Below are 20,805 nucleotides of genomic sequence, written 5' to 3'. Positions count from 1 at the left end.
ATAGGTGATAGACTCAGGATAACAGAGGACATGTTTTATCCTTGATGCTTTGGAGTCATAAATGGTAATTTTACTCATCATAGTTTTTAACATCTTTCAAAGAATTTTTACAGTGTTGTTATTGGACAAATTGTTCTCATTCTGTTTATTTCATTATTAGTTTATAAAAGTCCTTAAAACCTCATTTTTATAATATTTTTTTTTTTTTATTATGGAAGCCTTTATTAAACCTTTATTATCTTGGTGTCATCTGTTCTCCACCCAGGTCAGACTTCTCCCCCATTTCTCACATCTCTGCCTGCTGTTCCCCCCAGGAACCCTACCCAAAAGACCAAGAGGTGGGGAAGGGAGCAGGAGACCTTCCTTAGGTGCCTAAGAGAGTGAGAAAGGAAGAGCAGCTTTGTCAGAAGGAAGTTAAGGGTCAAGGTGATTTAACTTAAAAGTTCTGAATTCTCCAGGACCTCTGAGATGCGTGACTGAGGAGAGGGAAGTGGCCAACTACAATTCATCTTTGTGTGCTTTGCTGTCATTGGTTCCAGCCTCCGGGAGGGGGACCTCAGGTTGCTCTGGCTCCGGCAGGACACCACCATTGTCTAAGAATTTGGAGAAGGTCTCCAAGTCCCTGGCACTTTTATACTCGATCACCTTTCGGTCTGGCCCAGCTGGGAAATATTTCAGGGTGGGGAAGCCCCGGATGGCAAAGGCTTCTAGTTCATTGGCTGTGGAATCAAGTTCAGCAATGATGATATCCTCATGGTCCTTGTATTTCTCTGCTAGGTCCTCCCAGGTCTGGGCCATCTCCTTACAATGTGTACACCATGGGGCATAGAACTTCACAAACACATTCTTCGTCTCATCGAAGGCTACTTGTTCAAAATTCTTCCCCACAAGAACCTTGACAGGTTTCTGGTCCCAGTCTGCTGGGATCTCCTGACTCCGGAGGTGGGGCTTGACTTTGCCACTAAGGATGTCTTGGCAGAAGGTGGTAATAGAAGCAGCTGTGATCTCCTCCTCAGTGTTGGGCACATACTTCTTGGTGGTCTCAACATTGATAAATCGCAGAGTCGGGGCATCTGTGGCATTCATGCCAAAGTACTGCAGCACGTGGTCATTCTCTCCAGCCACATCCACCACCACAAACAAGACCTGGGGCACAGACCAAGCCAGGCAGAGCCGCCACTTACTAAGAAGCAGGAAAGGCCAGCCCTGTGAGCCCACATCTCCCTCATCCCTTCCTCCCCTACATACTTCTCCCCTGAAAGGTGGGGCAGCCTCCTGGAAATCTTTCAGAAGCTCCCGGTGTGAGTTAAGTGTCTGGTTGATGAAGAGCAGAAGGTGGTTGAGGATCCTGGCCCCAAAGATCTTGGCGGATGTCTTTAGGAGGGGAGGGGGAAGATTCTCATTTTTATAATATTGATCTTGATTTTATAATACTTCTTTCTGTTTCTTTTTATTTCACTCTACATCAGTTCATATGAATATTTCAATGTCACTTTGAAATCAACTATTTTCCCATTTCTTTATAGCACAATAGGACTTATCACAGTCATATCTTTTTTAGTTATTTTTCAGTTGATAGATATTCCTTTAATTTATAGTTCTTTTTGTTGTTGCTGTTCTATCAATTCAGTTATGTTCACCTTTCATGATACCATTTGGGGTTTTCTTATCAAAGATACTTGGAGTGGTTTGCCATTTCCTTCTCCATCTCATTTTACAGATGAGGAAAGTGAGGCAAACATGGTTAAGTGACTTGCCCAGGATCACATACCTAGTAAGTATCTGAGGTCAGATACAAACTCAGGTCTTCCTGACTCAAGATCCAGTACTCTATCCACTGAGCAATCTAGTTGCCCACAAAAAAAAAAAAAAAAAAGATCTGTTAAAAATATTTTTGAACTTAAAGGACCTTTTCCTCTTTCTTTGATCTTTTTTGGTCTAGCACCAGTATAGCTGGATAAAAGGGCATAAACGGTTTAGTAACTTTTTGTTATAACTGCTTTCTACAATGGTTGTACCCATTCTTAGGTGCATCAATTTTGCATTGACGTATATGTTTTACTATAGCCTCTTCAACATTTATCATTTCTCTTTTTGTCTCACTGAAAAGTACTGTTATGTATGTGCATCTCAGGGAGGTCAGAATAGATAAATCTCTATTTTCTCTTCCCTTAACCCTTGTCCAAGGCCGACTTTAATTTCTGCCAGGACAGGAAGCAGGAAATTGAGACCAGAGGTTGGCTTCCTCTATGATCTCCTCAGAGACAAGGGGGTACCAGGCTATAATTACATCCATTTGCTCCTTTAAATATTATTAATCTTGGTAATGTACTTTTTTTTTGTTTTTGGTTTTTTTTTGTTTGTTTGTTTTTTTAGGCAATTGGGGTTAAGTGACTTGCCCAGGTGGTGATGTACTTTTAAGGTTCAAGTTAACCTCCTGATTACTATTCATATGAGAAAGGGGACCCCATACTTTATATCTATCAGTTTCACAATGAACACACATGACAAATAGAAAGACATATATATCTGTTATTAACAAAACAGAAATCAGAAAAGATTCACATATGAGAGTATATATCAGATATTAAAGACTGAAGCAGCTCTTCCATTAGAAAAATTAAACTCAGCTCAACTAAGAGTGACAGAGATCTTATCCAAAGGGAGAAATTCTCTGAAGTCTCCAGGGTAGCAATCTGAGAATAAAGACATGATCAAACTTCATGTTGTCTTCTTTCTAGATTCTTTTTCCCTTCATGACCTTGGAGATTGTAATCCCCATGTCTTCTCTCTTGATGCTAGAAGTTAGAAGCAACTGAAGAACCTGAAGATCCTTGATCTCTCTTCTCTCTTGGTGTTGTCAGCTTTGTCTCATGTAAGTATGGAGCCTTGATCTCCACCAATGAGGAAAAAGTCCCATACCAATAAACTTTGCAGCATCGGGTTATATTATCTTTCCCACTCTGATGATTATAAAGTAGAATCTCAGAATTGCTTTTATCTGACTTTCTGACCACAAAGTACTTCCCAGTCTCTTGTTATTAAAATTCAAGTTAAATTTATTGAGAAACTACTATGTTTGGAGAATTCTGCTAGTCATTTGATGAGATACCAAATTAGAAAAGACATAATCATTGTCTTAATGAAGGTAAGATTCTAGTAAGGGAAATGACACATACAAATAACTATAAATGAGATACAAACAAAATACTATCAGAAGTTTGATAAGAGAATGGTTAACTAACAACTGGGAATGGACAGGGTATCAGTTGAAAAAGATTTCCTAGAGGAGGAGATATTTATTTGCTTTAGATTTTAACAAGATAGCTATAATTCTTTGGGTAGAGAAAACAGTGGGAAGGCACTTCAGGGAGATGATGCTATAAATCCTTAAAGGGTATCAAATGTTACCTAAGGAATTTGAACTTGTGAGCTAGTGAAGGGTTTTGAATGATTTTCAACTGCCTATATTTCAGTGTCCTATGACATAGGATGACCATATTTTGACATAACAATTTATGTCTTTCACCTGGTAGTAAACTTAAGCTACAGGCTACTTTCCTGGCCCTATGATTAGGGTTTCTGTCTCTAAAGATTCTGGGATCTGCTGCTTCTGTCATTCCTTTTTGGTATAACAAAGAAGTGAAATCAGGGCGGTATTACTACATTCATCACGAACTTCCAAAGAATGCCTTTGGAAATTCGGGGATGAATTTATCAGTAATTCATAAGAGAAATCAGATGTTATTTGTATACTAATAAGAGTTACATGCATAATCTCCTATGCACTGAGCAGAACATTTACCCCATAATGTATACATAATGTACTTCTTGTCAGTGATGATAAATACTTAATCATGATTATTTTGCCAATATGATAAATCAAATATACATAACCTGTCAAAATGATATAATGCCTTGTCACTGAAAGGAAAGCAAAAAATAATAGTTTGATAAAGGACATGTCATAAGAGATATCAAAGGAAGCACATGACATGTTGGGCATGGGTCCTTGTGGAAGAAATGAAATTAAGCCAATTTAATAGAAATGAAATATGTTTGTAGAGATACCCCATAAGCTAGAGGACCTTGTGTAGTTGTTCTATGTGGACTGTGATATGTTTTTTGCTAAGATTAAGTTGCAGGCATCATTTGTTACACAGAACTTCTTTTACCATCAGCAAGATTTTAGTCTGTGAAGCATTTATGGGGAAAATGGCTAATGTTGTACTGGTTTTTTGAGCCACATATTCCTGTAGTAAACAAAACAATGGAACTGGAAGAGTGGACAGGTCAAGCTTTGGAAGAGACTGTCAGATTAAAGCTACTATGAATACCCAGCAAATATTTTCCATATTACTGAATAGTATCCAATTATAACATTGCAAGTACAATGGTGAATTGTGTTTATGCTATTAAACAAATGGATGAATGTCTTATTTTACCAATTTCAAAATAAAGTGTTCAGAAGAAAGTAATCAAAATGGTGAAGGTGTTCAACAATATTCTTTGTAAGAATAAGTAGAAAAAGTGGGGCTCTTTCTTTAAAGAAGATTTAAAGGGAACATGATAACTTTCTCCAAGCATATGAAGGAGGAGCTACAACAATTTTTTTTGCTTGATTCTGGAGGTTAGAATTAAAAATAAAGTGTAGAAGTTGTGATGAGGTGGATTTTAGTTTGATTAAAAAAACACTAATCATTAGAGCAAAAAAAGATACCTCAGGAGGCAATGGGATGGTCGTGAGTTTCCCTTCACTGTAGGACTTCATGAAAAGGTTTGATGTATGTTAGAAATTGGACTAAGTGATCTCTGAAGTCCTTTTAAACTCTGTGATTTTATAAAGATGAACTAAATGGGTGTTCTCCATTTTGAAGTGTAACAATATGAATTATTTTATAACAGCAGGTATCAGTATGGAAGAGGATAAGGACCCTGCTCCTGCAGAGGGATGATGGTATGCAATGGAAGTACATTGGAGAAATTTGGTGCATGTACAGACACCCTGTTACTGGTTGTGGTCTACTAGCCACATGATGAAGAAGAAACTTTTTGTTGACTGTGTAGCCACAGCTGGCCTATATTTAAAAGGCACTAAACCACCAGAACTGGTCCTTTAGGTCTGCTTCCATTCTCCCACTTGTTTTGATGGGAGGAGAGAAATAGTGCTATAAAGAGATCTAGGGACCTTACCATCTGAGGCCAACATATGACACACAAATATGAACTTTACTTCTTTGCTTCAGTGCTTACTCTTTTCTCTTTTAGGTGAAAGAGATTGAAGATGGCTATGATCTTATGAGATCTGAAAGTTCAGGAGAATGAGCCACCAAGACGTCAAGGAGTAGAAGTTCATGCAGAGTTTTACAGCCAAACAGTCCAACATCAAGACCCCAAGGAGTAAGGATTGACCTTTGTAACACAGCCCAGTGATAACTGAGACTCACTTAGCAGAACCTGGTGAAATCAGTGCTTTGTAGGAACTGCCTTAATACTGACCTCACCCCTAAGAATCTAGATGGTATGAAAGAATGTATGCCCCTCAGTTGTTGGGAGGAATTATATGTACTTCTGTCCTTTGCAGATCTTTGAAGAGAGTATGTCTATATTTGTAGATAGATTAGATAGATAGATAGAGAAATAGATATAAAAGGTAATTTATATTAATTGGGTAAATAGAATTGAACTTCATTGCTGAACTGACTGATTAAAAAATTGGCATGGACCCCACTTCTGGAACCACTGGTGACCTTGAAATAGAAATCATATTACTAGGAGGAAATTTTGACCAATATTCATTGATGTTATCTGGTGGAATAGAATATCTAGGAAAGGGTAGACCTCACTCAAAAGAAATATATTTTATTAAAGAAATAGTAGAACAACAATCTATATTAAATATTTATACCACTAACTTCTGGCTTAAGATGGTCACAGAAAAGTTCAACTCTCCTCCTTTTTTTCTCCAGCAATTATAGAGAAAGAGAAAAAATCATCACTGTAGAACTGGAAAAAAACAACAAAACAAAACGAGATGCTAGGGACAATAGAAGTGGGGTCCTGCCAGAGAAGCCAGCATGAGCATAGGTAAATGGATCAGAAGACAACAAAGGTGCCCTGATGGGAACCTTTAGGAGGTACAAAAACAATAGTGTCTTCACTGAGGAAGCTCTGATGATGAGGGTAAGAGAATAAGGGACAGGAAGAAGAAGAGAAACATCACTACTTTCAGGGGGGCAGAAAAACACCCAGTATCCTGACTAGAGGAGTCCAATAGGATGAAAGTCCATCCAGTGCCCTGGTTCCATAAGTACCCCTGGAGACACAAGAAAATAGCATTTTGTTGAAGAGACAGTCAGCTTCAGACTTCTAACTAAGCGCAATGGTACTTAAGTGTGCTGAAAGCAGAAACCCTCAAGAAGTAGAAATCAGTGGTTGGAACCAATCATGGGGTGGAAGGAGCAAAAAAGAGTTTGACAACTTGACAACCTGGTCTAAGAGTATTGTAAGGTTAAAACCTGACCTCATTACAAAGTACTAAATCAGGAACTGAGGCTGGAAATATGTATGTCTATATTTATATACACATACATATATATACACACATATATACACATACAAATGTATATTACACACACATATATATGCATATGCATACATACATAGACATACATATACTTATACATATACATGTAAACATAAAAAAGACATTGAACACTATGAAGAAATGCTATGGGTCAAAAGTTTTCCAGGAAGAAAACCCAGAATAGACTAATTGTGCAAATGCAAACAGAGATTCAGAGGGAAAAGAAAATAGGTTGAAGTGGTATGGATGTAGAGTCAAGATGACAGAGGAAAGGCAGCAACTTAGCTGAGCTCTCTCCAAGACGCCTCCAAATACATTTATATAATGTCATAAGACAATTCCTGGAGCAGCAGAACTCACCAAAGGAAAGGGTGAAATAATTTTCCAGTCAAAGACAACTTAGAAGGTCAGTAGCAAAGGTCTGTTGTACCAGTGTGAGAGTGGAGCCCAGTCCAACTCAGACCATTTGATCAGCTGTGAATGACTTAGCTATTCTCAGCAAACCAATGATCTAAGACCATTCTGAAGGACTTATGATGACAAATGCTATCCAACTCCAGTGAAAGAACTTACTATGCCTGAATATAGATTGAATCATATTTTTTAAACTTTATTTTTCTTGAGGTTTTTTCTGTTTTCTTTTACAACATGACTAATATGGAAATGTTTTGCATGACTACCCTGTATTGACTTGTTTGCCTTTTTTTTTTAAGTGAGGCAATTGGGGTTAAGTGACTTGCCCAAGGTCACACAGCTAGTAAGTGTTAAGTGTCTGAGGCCAGATTTGAACTCAGGTACTCCTGACTCCAGGGCCAGTGCATTATTCACTGCACCACCTAGCTGCCCCTAACTTGCTTGCCTTCTTGAAGGGGGATGGAAGAAGGAAGAGAATTTGGAACTCAAAATTTAAAAAAAAGAGATGTTAAAACTTATTTTTATATATAATTGGGGGAAAATAAAATACTAAACTAAAAAAAATAGATTCATCACTAGGATTTCAAGAGTCTTAAAGAAATAGAGCAAAAGATAAAAAGTAATATAAGAGCTTTGGGAACAAATGAAAAAGAGAATAAATATTTTCATGTAAGAAATGGAAATCTTATCCAAGTTGTGGTCTTGAAAAATTAAAAACATGTAAGAGAATTCAAGACTTTGAAAGAATAAGAAATATTTAACCAAAATATTGGGGGGAAAGTAGAAATAAATATAAGGAATCTATTCTCAAAAACAACAGCTCTGAAAAATAGATTGAGAGATAATTTAAGAATCATTGGAATCTATAAACTGATGCAGAATGAAGTGAGCTGAATCAGAACTATTTATAAAAGAACATCAACATTATAAAACAAATTGCTTTGAAAGACTTAAGTACTTGAATCAATTCAATGGCAGCATGATCCCTGAAAATCAAAGATGAAATGTGATATTCACTTCCTGACAGAATGGTAATTGATTCAGAATATAGAATGAAACATATCATTTAGGACAAGGCCAATGAATGCATTTGTTTTACTTGACTGTGTATTTTTGTTGCTTTTTTTGTTCTTTTTCAATGGGCTTGGGGGATTTGAGTAGAGTAGATTTTTAACTAAAAATAAATTTTTAAAGGATAATTGGAACCCTGAAGGGAAATAATCCAAAAAGGTTTGGATATTATACTTTCAGAAATCATAAAAATTGACCAAACTTATTAGAACCAGAGGGCAAATAGAAAAATAAAACATATCAAAATTTCTAGACATGACATGTCCAAAATCCAGGTTCAAAGAAAAATATTATAAATATAAAGAAAATTTAAAAAAAACCCCAACAACTAAGGAGCCAACTATTAGGATGATGCAAGACCTGGCAGCTACTTAGAATAAAAGAGAGAAAATCATGAAATATGATAATACAAAAAGGGAAATATAAAATCATGCAACCAAAAAGTATCAGTGCAAAAGACTAAGCTTAATTCTATAAGTGTGATGTTTAAAATCTAGATTGTGTGATAGCCTTAAATAAAAAAGCTTCAGTACCAGTCTTTGGGCATTAAACATTTATTAAAAGCATACAGGTATTCACATGGAGTTCATAAAGTTAAGAAAAAGAAGGCCTACCTAGTCTAGAGTTCCAGCCTTGTCTGGTTCCTCCTCAAGTCCTCCGTCACCAGCCTGCTTTAATCAGGAACTCACTGGCAAACTGATTGTGGAAGCTTTTTATAGGTCTTGAACCGAGGTGGTCCTTACACACTGCTTCAAGCTGATTGGTTGGTATCCTCCAAATCAATTGGTTCACTGAAATTGAAGGTGTTTTCAAGTTAAGTTCACAGTCTAGCTTCTGAGAACCATATCTTCTTAAGGGCTAGCCAGGTATGATTACAATCTAGTTAACTTTGAAGTAGACTAATCAGCAGTCAATCACTATCACTTGATACAATCAGTTTAGATTAATCTCCAGGTGGAGATACTTTGAGTATCTGCTAAATCCCAGTATTTTATCACATAAGGAAATAAAAATGATGTAAAATGTAATAGAAGAGGTAGAAGCATTCATGAAGAAAAGACCAGAGCTGAGTAAGAAAACTTTGTTGTGCTTTTTAGCTTTTAGAAAGGAATATTTGTTGAGAAGTTATAGCATATTTGGAAGTACAAAAACCTTTGAAACTAGGAGTATACACTTCTTTATTAGCTCAGTCAATGAGAATGAACTCACATTTAAAGTGGCTGTTACCATCCTCCCTTCACGTGCACCAAATATCACTTTTTTAGGTGGCATAGCTGATGTACAAGGAAGAAATGGAAGAAAGAACTAGTGACCAGAGACTGGATAAGCGAAAGAGAGGAGGTTGTAGAAGAGAAGCTAATTTCTTTCTTTGGTCACATTTCCTCTCTTCTACTACTTTCTTTTCCATAAAGAATAGTGTGTGTGTGTGTGTGTGTGTGTGTGTGTGTGTGTGTGTGTGTGTGTGTGTGTGTGTGTGTGTGTGTGTGTGTATGTGGGGGGGGTGGCAGACAAAGAGAGGATATGATGGGGAAAGCACACAATTAGCAATCATAACCATGGAGGCCAATATGAAAAGTGAACTAAAAATCAGGGATAGACAAAATTGAAAAAAAAAGATCAAATTTCATTACTGAATATTGATGAAATTGTTTTAATTAAAATCTTTGAAAGGGAATCAAAGGGACAAATTCAGAATATAATCCACTAGAAGAAATTTGGATTCATGCTAGAAATGAAAGGATAGTTCTATATTTGCAAAACAATTAACATAATAATCACAAAATATCTAAAATCATCTCAGGGAAAGAAAAGGCCTTTGACAAAAGACAAACTTCATGTAAACAACCAGCTGTAAGTCTAAAAACTAGGAATTATAATTACTTATATAGAGAAATATTAGAAGCTTTCTTAGTATAACAAGAGGTTGAAAAATTTAAAAAGATGGCTCTCCCCACTTTCATTTTACATAATTCTATTAAAGCAGTGTCATATAGGAAATTGAAAATCAGTCATAGAACTAAAATACCCCTCCACAGGTTCTCATAAACACATTGGTTTTCCAGAGCTAAGCTGGGTACTACAGTGGCTAGACCACTAGACTTGGAATCAGTAAGACTAATAATCTTCATGAGTTCAAATTGGCCTTAGACTTGTAATAGCTGTGGGACCCTGAGCAAGTCACTTAATCTAGTTTACCTCAATTCCTCATCTGTAAAATGAACTGGAGAAGGAACTGCCAAACCACTTGAGTATTTTTGCCAAGAAAACTCTGAGTCTGACAGGATTGAAATGACTCAACAACATTTACTGAAGTGGTAAAATAAAGAGATAAGAAAGCAATCTCTGCCCTGAAGGAAAGCTCATTGTCTTACCAGACTTCATAAGCAATTGGCCTATAAAAGCCTCTCACTCATTTTGAGGTGAGGAATATTTATTTTCTGGCTGGTGGCATTTTCAATTTCAATGTTTCTGGCTTTTAAGTTCTGTACAACTTCAGATTTTACTAAAATTTCACTCAGCAACATTCTTAGAACTTTATCTTTTTTTTTTTTTTTTTAGTGAGGCAGTTGGGGTTAAGTGACTTGCCCATGGTCACACAGCTAGTAAGTGTTAAGTGTCTGAGGCCAGATTTGAACTCAGGTACTCCTGACTCCCGGGCTGGTGCTCTATCCCCTGTGCCACCTAGCTGCCCCCTTATCTTTTGTTTTTAAAACACCTTTTTTTTTCCAATTTATCTCACCTCCCATGCCCCATCTACTACTACTATTTTTTTTTTGTGGGACAATGAGGGTTAAATAACTTGCCCAGGGTTGCATAGCTAGCAAGTGTCAAGTGTCTGAGGTTGTATTTGAACTAAGGTTCTCCTGAACCCAGGGTCGGGGTGTTATCCACTGTGCCACCTAGCTGCCCACCACCTCCTAGCTGCCCCCTTCTACTACTCTTAAACCAGATTTTTAAAACGAGAAAAAAACACATAAAGAAAAACACATCAATCAAGTCCAACATTATAGGTATGATGTCAAACCCTAAATTCTTACTTCTGCAACCAAATAAGAAATATTCTCAAATCACTTCTTTAGGGATAAGATTACTTATTGTAATTATATAACAATTTCAATTCCTGCTTTTTGTTTTAGTCATTTTGTATATTGTTTTCCTGGTTGTGCTTAATTAATTTTTGTATATATATATATAAACTTATTTTAAATTAACACATATAAGTCTCTCTGGACTTCTCCATATTTTTCATATTTATCACTTTATAGAATATTATATTCTATTTCACATAGCCATTTCCTAGTTAATGGAATCAACTTTTGTTTCCAGATCTTTCTTACTACAAAAAATGTTTCTATAAAAACTTTGGTATATAATGAGATCTTTTTTTTTATTGACTTCCTGAGAGTATATAATTAGTGGTGATATCTCTATATCAAAGGGTATGGATGGTTTAATTACTTTCTTAGCTTAATTACAAATTGCTTTTCAACAGTTTTAAACTAGTAGTCTAGTTTGTATGCAACATAAAGTATGTGAAGGTAATAAAGAGAAATAAGGCTTGAAAACTAGATTAAAATCAAGCCAGGGAGTGCTTTATCAGTTAGGCATTAAGGGTTTGTATTTTAGCCTTTAGATAATAGGAAAGATGAATATTTTTGAATAGGAGATTGACATAATCAAACCTATACATTAGAAGATAGCTTCAACACCTGTATAAAGAAATAATGGTTATTTGTGCTTTGGCAGCTCATACACTAAAATTGAAATGATACAGAGAAGATTAACATACCCCTTGTACAAGGATGACATGCAAATTCATGAAGAGTTCCATATTTTTAAAAAATAAAAAATGACATAAACAAATGAATGAATAAATAATTTAAAAAAAAAAAGAATGGTTAGAGTGAGAATGGGAGTATTGTCAAGGAGATCATTCATTCTACCAATCAATAAACAAACATTTATTAAGAACTCAGGAGATTTCAGGAATAATGCTATGTGCTTTAGATAAAGGAAAAGGCAGAAAAATGATTCTTATATTCATGGCTCTTATTCTAATGCAGGAGATGATATATAAAAAGCATGTACATATAAAATATATTCAGAGTAGATAAAAAATAATCTCAGATGGAAGGCTCTAGCAGCAGGGCGTACCAGGTAAAGCCTGGAGAAGGTGGAATATGAGCTGTTTTGAAGGAAGCCTAAGAAGTGATAGAGGTGGTAGAGCTGAGGAGGGAAAGCCTTCCAGGCATGGGGACATTGAGTGCAAAAGAATAGAGACAAGAAATGAAGTGTGTTTGAAGAACTGCAAGTAAGCCAAAGACATTGGATCTTAGAGTGTGTCAGAGGGGAAGAGGGCTAAAATGTAGGAAGAGGCTAGGTTATAAAAAGCTTTAAATGACAGAGACTTTATATTTTGTAGTGGAGATCATTGGGAGCCACTGGTACTAATGGAGGGAGAGGGTTAGAAACATGGTCAGACCTACACTTTAGAAAAATTGTTGTAAAATAATTTTTTGGGGGGGAGGCAATTGGGGTTAAGCGACTTGCCCAGGTTCACACAACTATCAAGTGTCTGAAGCTAGATTTGAACTCAGGTCCTACTGATTCCAGGGCCAGTGCTCTATCCACTGTACCACCTATCTACCCCAATAAGTTGTTTTTTGTTTTTTGGGTTTTTTTGCAGGGCAATGGGGGTTAAGTGACTTGCCCAGGGTCACACAGCTAGTAAGTGTCAAGTGTCTGAGGCCGGATTTGAACTCAGGTAATCCTGAATCCAGGGCCGGTGCTTTATCCACTGCACCACCTAACCACCCCCCCAATAAGTTTTAATGGGAAGAAACTTTAGTCCAGGAAAACAGCTAAGAAGGCTATTGAAATATTCTACATAAGAGGTCAAAAGGATCTGAACTAGGGATTTGGCTGAATAAGATCAGGTAGGTCCTTTATAATAAGGTTCCCTCTTATTTTTCCAGTCTTCTTACACCTTACTCTCCAAAGCTTACTCTTGATCCAGTGACACTGGGCTCCTGGCTTTCCACAAACAAGACATTCTATCTCTCAGCCCTGGACATTTTCTCTGGCTGTTCCTCATGTCTAGGATACTCTCCCTCTTCAGCTCAGCCTATTGATTTCCCTGGCTTCCTTTAAATCTCAATTTAAATGTCATCTTTTGCTGGAAGCCTTTCCCAAGTCTTTTAATGCTAGTGCCTTGCCACTTGTGATGTTTAACATCTAAATGTGTTGTCTAAAAACCTAATATGTGGTTGCTTTAAATTAGAAGGTTTAGCACCAGTCTTTGGGCATTAAGCATTTATTAAAGCATACCACGTACTCAAGTGGAGTTAAGAAAGTTAAGAAAAGACCTATCTAGCCTAGAACTCCAGCCTGGTCAGTTTCTTCCTCAAGTCCTCTGCCACGAGCTTGCTTCAACCACCAACTCCCTCAAACTGAGTACGGAAGCTTTTTATAGGTCTGGAGTAGAGGCAGTCCTTACACATTGCTTCAAGCTGATTTGCAGGCATCATCCAAATCCATTTGTTCACTGGACTTGAAGGTGGTCTCGAGTTATGTTCAAAGTCTTTAGCTTCTGAAAACAATACCTCTTTAAGGGCCAGCCAGGTGTGGTTACAATCTAATTAACTTGAAATAGGCTGATCAGCAGTCAATCACTCTCACTTAATTCAATCAGTGTAGATTAATCTCCAGGTGAGCCTTTGAGTATCTGCCAAACCCCATTATTTTCTCACACCCTGTTAGTTATTTCCTAGTTATCCTTTATATAGTTTGCTTTGTATGTATTTGCTTGTCTCCTTCCTTAGATTGTAAACACTTTCAGGGCAGAGACTGATTTTTGTTTGTTTATTTTTAGTCCTTCTGCATTGTCAGAGCTTAACACTGCCTGGCACACAGTAGGCACATAACAAATGTTTACTGAATGACTGCTTGATAGATCAGGGGAATATGCAGGTGATTTTGTGAAGGTAAAAATGACATGATTTGACAATAGATCAAATGAAGACTAGGTGCAGGTAAGGAGTTGAGGATGACTTGAGGTTGTATGTATTTGTGAATGGGAGGGTGGTGATAGCATGAAAGGATTAGAAAAGTTCTTATGAGGAAGAAAGTTATTTTGGAAGAAAGATACTGAGCTTTGTGTATATATTGAGTTTATGATGTCTATTTGACATCCAAGTAAAGATATCAAAAAATAGTTGATGATGCAGGATTGGAGCCTAGTCAATAGTTTATCATGTCCATGTGATAGGTAATGAGTACCTTTATTAAAGATGTTGCAAGGGAAGGGGGAGAAGGGAAATTTAAATCAGCAATATTTGGTAACTAGGGGCAAGAGAAGAGGAGAAGGAAGAGTTGAAGATGACATGATATGAACTTGAGTAATGAAGAAAACAGAATTGCTATCATGAAAATAAATTAGGAAGAAGAACTGGCTTACGTAGAGGAGTGACACATCCATCAATATCACAAATTGCACTCATCTCAACTCTTCAATTTCCCTCATCCCACATATCCAATCAGTTGACAAGTCCTATAAATTCCACCTTCTAAACATCACTAGAATCTGTCCTTTTCTCTTCATTCACTGACTAGTTGCCTTGCTTCTCATCAACTGTAATTCAGGTTTCTGTCATCTATATGCAGAAGTATTAATTGTAGTTTTCTAATTAGTATTCTTGCCCCATGTCTGCACTTGTCTAATCCGACCTCTAGACAGATGCCAAATTGGTATTCCTAAAGCACATCTGGCAATGTTACTATTGTACTCATGAGTCTCCAGATACCTATTATCATTAGGATCAAATATAAACTCCTTTTTCCATTTAAAGCCCTTCACACTGTGACCAAAGATTATCTATTTAGGCTTGTTACACATTGCACTCCACAGATTCTATAGTCTAGACAAACCAGCCTTCTTGCTGTTTCACCCTCAAGACAATCCATCTCCTCTCTCCATGCCTTTGCCTAGGTAGTCCTTTATGTCTGAAATTTACCCCCTTTCCACTTCTGTCTTATGGAATCCCTTACTTTCTTCAAAGATTGTTTAAAGTACTACCTCCTATAAGAGACCTACCAACAATGACCTTCCCCTGCATTTGCTAATGTTATGGCCTCCAGAAATTTATATATATATATATATATATATATATATATATATATGAGACCTGGAAGACAGGTCTCTTTTAAAGCAGCCCAGGATTACTTTAGTTTTTATGACTATTACAATCACAGTGCTGGCTCATATTGAGTGCACAGTCTATGAAACCTCTCATATCTTTTTTTTTTTTTTGGTGAGGCAATTGGGGTTAAGTGACTTGCCCAGGGTCACACAGCCAGTAAATGTTAAGTGTCCGAGGCTGGATTTGAACTCAGGTCCTCCTGACTACAGGTCTGGTGTTCTATCCACTGTGCCATCTAGCTGCCCCACTTTATATATATTTTTAGAGACTTTATATGTTCTTATGTGAGTACATGCTGTTTACCTTCTCGCCCTCACCCCTCTTTTATAAAATATAAACTCCTTGAGAGCAAGCACTTTTTAATGTATAACTTTGAATCCTCAACACCTAGCACAGTATCTGGAACAGAGTAAACACTTAAAAATGCTTATTTAATGAATGAAATATCATTATACTCTCTGTCATGTTTCCATAGCTGTTTGTTCTTTTAAAGATGTCTGATACCAAGATGAATTATTCTCTTCCACAAGGATATATTGTTACCCTGCAATACACTTGGTTTGTTCTCAATAGGAGGTTGATTACATTAGCTAATCCTCCATTCTAAACTAATTTTCAGTGATTTCTGCATTCAAAAATTACACTTGAACAGAGAATTGTAAGGACTATGAAAATAAATTCCTGATTAGGTTTCACCACTTATAGCTCATAAAGAAAACTCCCTTGCTGGTCTACAAGGAAAACTACTGGGTTTACAATTCATAGCAAATGTATGAGTAGCAGTGATTTAGATTCTTATAGACTATATGGAGGAGGCTAAAAGGGGTTAAAAGATAAAGTGAGGCTTGAGTCCTTATCAACAGTATCTAAAATGGTTAACAGAGAAATTTAGGTTTGTTTTCTTACCAACAGTACTGTAGCCAATAGGGTTCAGTCCCTACCAATCAATACTATCAACACCAACAGTAACCAGGGACCATTAACCATTAATATTCCTAGATTACAGGAAACATAGAAACCAGATTTTAAGTAAAGAGATATCAAAAACACAGAGACCCCCTGGGTCTGACAAGTTTAAGCATGTCTTTAAGAACATGCGCAGAAAGGGCCAAATGCATCCTTAGATTCACCTTATGACCTATAAACCCCAAAATCACACCTCCAAGGGAAAAGGTACCCACCTCGGAGGTTGTCTTGAGACCCCAGGAAGTCCAAATTAGGATAAGAGCTCCCATGTACCTCCTTAAAAAGTATATTAAGATAATGAGGAGACAACCTACTTTTTCTTACTATAAATATAACCAATTTCATCCCCCTATTTGAAACACTTATCTCCTTGGTGTCCTCTTGTGGTCAGCACAGTATTTTAATAAAACTTGGGAAACTGAGTCACTGAGTCTTGTAATTATTTTGGGATGTCCCATGATAAATTTGATCTATTAAATCCACTTCTACTACAGACTTAGATTCTTATAGACTTTTCTTCAACTCACAGAACAGAACAGGAAGCCAGCATGAGAGTAAATTCCAATTTTAACCAAAGCCCAACAAGCTAATCATATTGAATCACAGAATTTAAGATTTTGAAGGGGTTTCAGGAATCATTTAGTGCAGTCTGTATTCTAAAAGGATGTTCTCTATAACACACCAAAAAATGATTATCCAGCCTTTTCCTGAAGATTTACAATAAGAGGAACTCACTGCATATTTTTGGTAGTTCAAATCAGTAAGAATTTATTTTCCTTTTTTAAAATTTTTGACATTAAATCTAAATGTATGTCTTTACAAATTGTACTCATTGTTTCTAGTTTTCTTCTTTGAGACTAAGCAGAACAGATCTAATCTCTATTAGGAGATTAAAGTACTGGAGGCAGCTAAGTGGCACAGTGGATAAAGCACCGGACCTGGATTCAGGAGGACCTGAGTTCAAATCCAGTCTCAGACACTTGACACTTGCTAGCTGTGTGAACTTGGGCAAGTCACTAAATGCTCATTGCCCCGCAATAAATAAACAAATAAACAAATAAATAGATAGATAGATAGATAGATAGATAGATAGATAGATAGATAGATAGATAGATAGATAGATGAATGAATAAATAAATAAATGAGGGGGGGGCGGCAATAAAGTGATAAAGTACTGGACTTGGAGTCATGATGACCTGGGTTCAAATATTATTTTATCTAGGTTACTTATTAGCTCTGTGGAAAGTCACTTAACTTCTCTCAGCCTCAGTTTCTAATCTTTAACTTTGGAATCATAATACTATCTTCCTTACCAGGTTATTTTGAGGAATAAATAAGACAATATTTGAAAGCCCTTTGCAAACTTGTAAAACATTTTATATGTTATTATTATTCCATATATCAAACCTTAAAATATTTGAACACTGTTATACTCCAAGCCATCTGTTTTCTCAGTTAAGTATTACCATTTTCTCCACTTGATCTTATTTAGTATATAGTGTATATACTATATATATATATATGTATATATATACACACACATACAACTCAGGTCCTCCTGAATCCAGGGCCAGTGCTCTATCCACTGCGCCATCTAGCTGTCCCCCCTCCCAGGTCTTTTTTTGACTAATCGCTTTCTAAATATGCTTCTCACAACTCATACTTATGATGTAAAAATTAATTTAATCTGACATAATCTGAATTTTGAACCTTTGAGGTTTGATTACATGCTTATAGGTAGTGGAAAATAAGACATTAGATAAGAAGAGATTGAATATAATTGAGCATAGGATTTCTGGGGCAGAGCCAAGATGGCAGAAGAAAGGCTGTAAGCTCTTGAAACTCACAACACGATTACTCCAAAATCCTCCAAATAATGCCATAGGACAATTCCTGGAGCCGTAGAACCCATGAAAAAGAAGGCTGAGAGTATTTTCCAGGTAAAGTCAGCTTAGAAGTTTGGCAGGAGGGGGCTGCTGTGCTGGGGAGGGAGTGGAGCCCAACCCTGAGAGTCACCCTGACACAGATCCAGTCCCAGGCAGACCTTGCCAGAGAAAGAGACCCCTAGAGCCTCTGAATTAGCTGCTGTGCCAGTGTTGTCTAGAACTAAGCTCACGGTGTGGTGAGAGGGCTGAGAGGTTGGCTGGGGGGAGATTATAGGGGTCTCTGCTGGTGCTGAGGTGGAACTTGAGTGTTCCACCCCTGCTGGGAACCAGGAAGTAGGCTTGAGTGTCATGGCCCAGATTGGGGAAGGGAGCAGGCTTGTTGGAGCTAAAAACCACAGCACACAAAGTTTTGTTGCCTGGTTAATTAGCAAGTTGGCCTGGGTTATCTATGTACCTGAGAACAGGCCAGGAGAGTGAAGAACCTGCCCCTCCTTAAACACCAACTTAGACCCCTGAAGTTTGGAACAGTACATCCTGGAAGTAGTGCCCCTCTTTAAGAAGGAGTTAAAAGTCAAGTAAAAGACTGTGAAGATGAGCAGACATAGAAAGATTAGGACCATAGAAAGTTTCTTTAGTGACAAGGAAGATTGAAGTGTACCCTCAGAAGAGGATAGCAACTGCAGGGCTCCTAAACCCAAAGCTTCAAGAAAAAATATGAATTGGTCTCAGGCCATAGAAGCACTCAAAAAGGACTTTGAAGATAAAGTAAGAGAGGTAAAGGGAAAAGTAAGAGAGGTAGAGGTAAAAATGGAAAGAGAAATGAGAATGATTCAGGAGGGTTATGAAAAAAAGTCAACAGCCTGAAAAGCCAAATTGACCAAATCGAAAAGGAGGTACAAGAGCTTTCTGAATATAATAAGTCAAGGTTAAATGAGAAAGCTCTCAGAGGAGATGAAAGAGGAACTGTTCTGAAAATATAAGTAGCAAAACTGTTTTCCAAGAGAATACTCCTTTCATTTATACTTAAAGGTTGCATTTGTTTGTGCCAAGTCCAAGGCATATTTTTTGGGGGGGAGCGAAGTAAAAGAATAAACATGGTGGAATTTTGTATTCTCTTTATCTTTTAGATAATTGTGACCATTTCTTGAATATCCTTTGCAAAAGCTTACCTATTGGGCTTCTCATATTTTCATAAAGAATGTCATTGGTATATGTGTAGGTTATTCATATAAAGCAAAGTGGACCTATGAGGAAGAGACTATTGAAATTTTTTTGAATTTTTTTTTCCTGCAGAAATCATAGCCCTACTTTTTGTTTGTTTGTTTGTTTTATATGACTAGACAAACATTTTTCCCCTGGCCAAAATATGGGACTAAAGCTAAAGGGTTTTGCTGCCTACAGATGTGGAGGCATATGTATGTGTGTGTGTGTGTGTGTGTGTATACACTCTTTTTAGTTTTTCATCTAACTAAAAAAAAATAGATTTTTTTAAAGAAAGGTGCAAAAAGATTTGAGTATCACAGTACTTGCTAAAGAAGCTTCATCATTTAGTATTCCAAAGTAGGCTCACCATGTCTTCTGAATGTAGTAATCATGTTCAACTTGATATCTGAGCATATTCAAACCATGTCAGGTTTCCATAGTTTGTGGAAAGGGGGGTAATTATTGACTTGCTTATTCAAAATACATACTATAGAATAGAATAGAACAGAACAGAATACAATACAATACAATACAATACAACATAAATCCTATAAATGCCAGAAAACAGAATTTTACTCCTAAATTTCTATAATTCCTATCTGGATTTTGAAAAAATAAAGTATCTTGAGCCAATAATAGAAACCCCAGTAATTCAAATGAAAAATTTTAATTAAAAAAATCCCCATTCCTTAATGTGCCCAAACAAGGCATATTATTTATACTTATTACAGAAAACCTTCAACATCTTTAAGATAAAAAGGCAATATGTTTATATGCATACCACAGAAATATTGTGGATTTATAGATCACTGCAATAAAGTGAACATCACAGTAAAATAAGTCACATGAATTTTTTGGTTACCTAGTGCATATAAAAGTTATTTGTATACTATACTAGGATCTATTCAGTGTGCAGTGTTATTATGTCTAAAAAAGCCCCAATGTATATATCTTAATTAAAAACACTTTATTATTTCTAAAAAATGCTCACCATTATCTGAGCCTTCAGTGATTCAAAATCTTTTTGTTGGTGGAGGATCTTGCCTTGATGTTCATGGTTGCCGACTGAAAAGAGTGCTTGTTGTTGAAGGTTGAGGTGGCTGTGGCAATTTCTTAAAATAAGACAACAATGAAATTTGCCACATAAATTGACTCTTCCACTTGAAAACAGGGGCCATTGAAGGATTATTAATTGGCCTATTTTCAATATTGTTGTGTTTCAGGGAATAAGTGGGCTTGAGGAAAGGAAGAGAGACAAAGAATGGCAAGTTAGGGGAGCAGTCAGAACATTTATCAATTCCCTATCTTATATCAATGCAGTTTGTGGTTCTTATATGAGTGCAGTTTGTGGTGTTCCAAAACAACTACAATACTGACATGAAGGATCACTGATCACAGATCATCATGACAGATATAATAATGATGGAACAGTTTGAAATATTGCAAGAATTGCCAAAATGAGACATAGATATGATGTGAG

At 36.7% G+C, this 20,805-nt stretch overlaps 1 protein-coding gene and 1 non-coding gene across 2 annotated transcripts; one reads left to right on the top strand and one right to left on the bottom strand.

Moving 5' to 3' along the window:
- Positions 1 to 223: 223 nt before the first annotated feature.
- Positions 224 to 1,370, bottom strand: LOC122736396 (protein disulfide-isomerase A2-like). The gene is made up of 2 exons (XM_043978590.1): positions 1,249 to 1,370; positions 224 to 1,146 (listed from the first exon to the last, which is right to left on the bottom strand). Exon 2 carries the CDS (start codon positions 1,084 to 1,086, stop codon positions 499 to 501), a length of 588 nt encoding a protein of 195 aa, XP_043834525.1. The 5' UTR covers positions 1,087 to 1,146; positions 1,249 to 1,370; the 3' UTR covers positions 224 to 498.
- A 10,436-nt stretch (positions 1,371 to 11,806) lies between these two features.
- On the top strand, positions 11,807 to 11,909 carry LOC122737555. Its single transcript, XR_006354383.1, has one exon. It is a non-coding gene; the product is annotated as a U6 spliceosomal RNA (small nuclear RNA).
- Positions 11,910 to 20,805: the final 8,896 nt, after the last annotated feature.

Source organism: Dromiciops gliroides, chromosome 1, assembly GCF_019393635.1.
Source record: "Dromiciops gliroides isolate mDroGli1 chromosome 1, mDroGli1.pri, whole genome shotgun sequence".
Taxonomy (NCBI): Eukaryota; Metazoa; Chordata; class Mammalia; order Microbiotheria; family Microbiotheriidae; genus Dromiciops; species Dromiciops gliroides.
The sequence above is the reverse complement of the archived record's forward strand: the minus strand, read 5'-3'. Positions and strand labels throughout refer to the sequence as shown.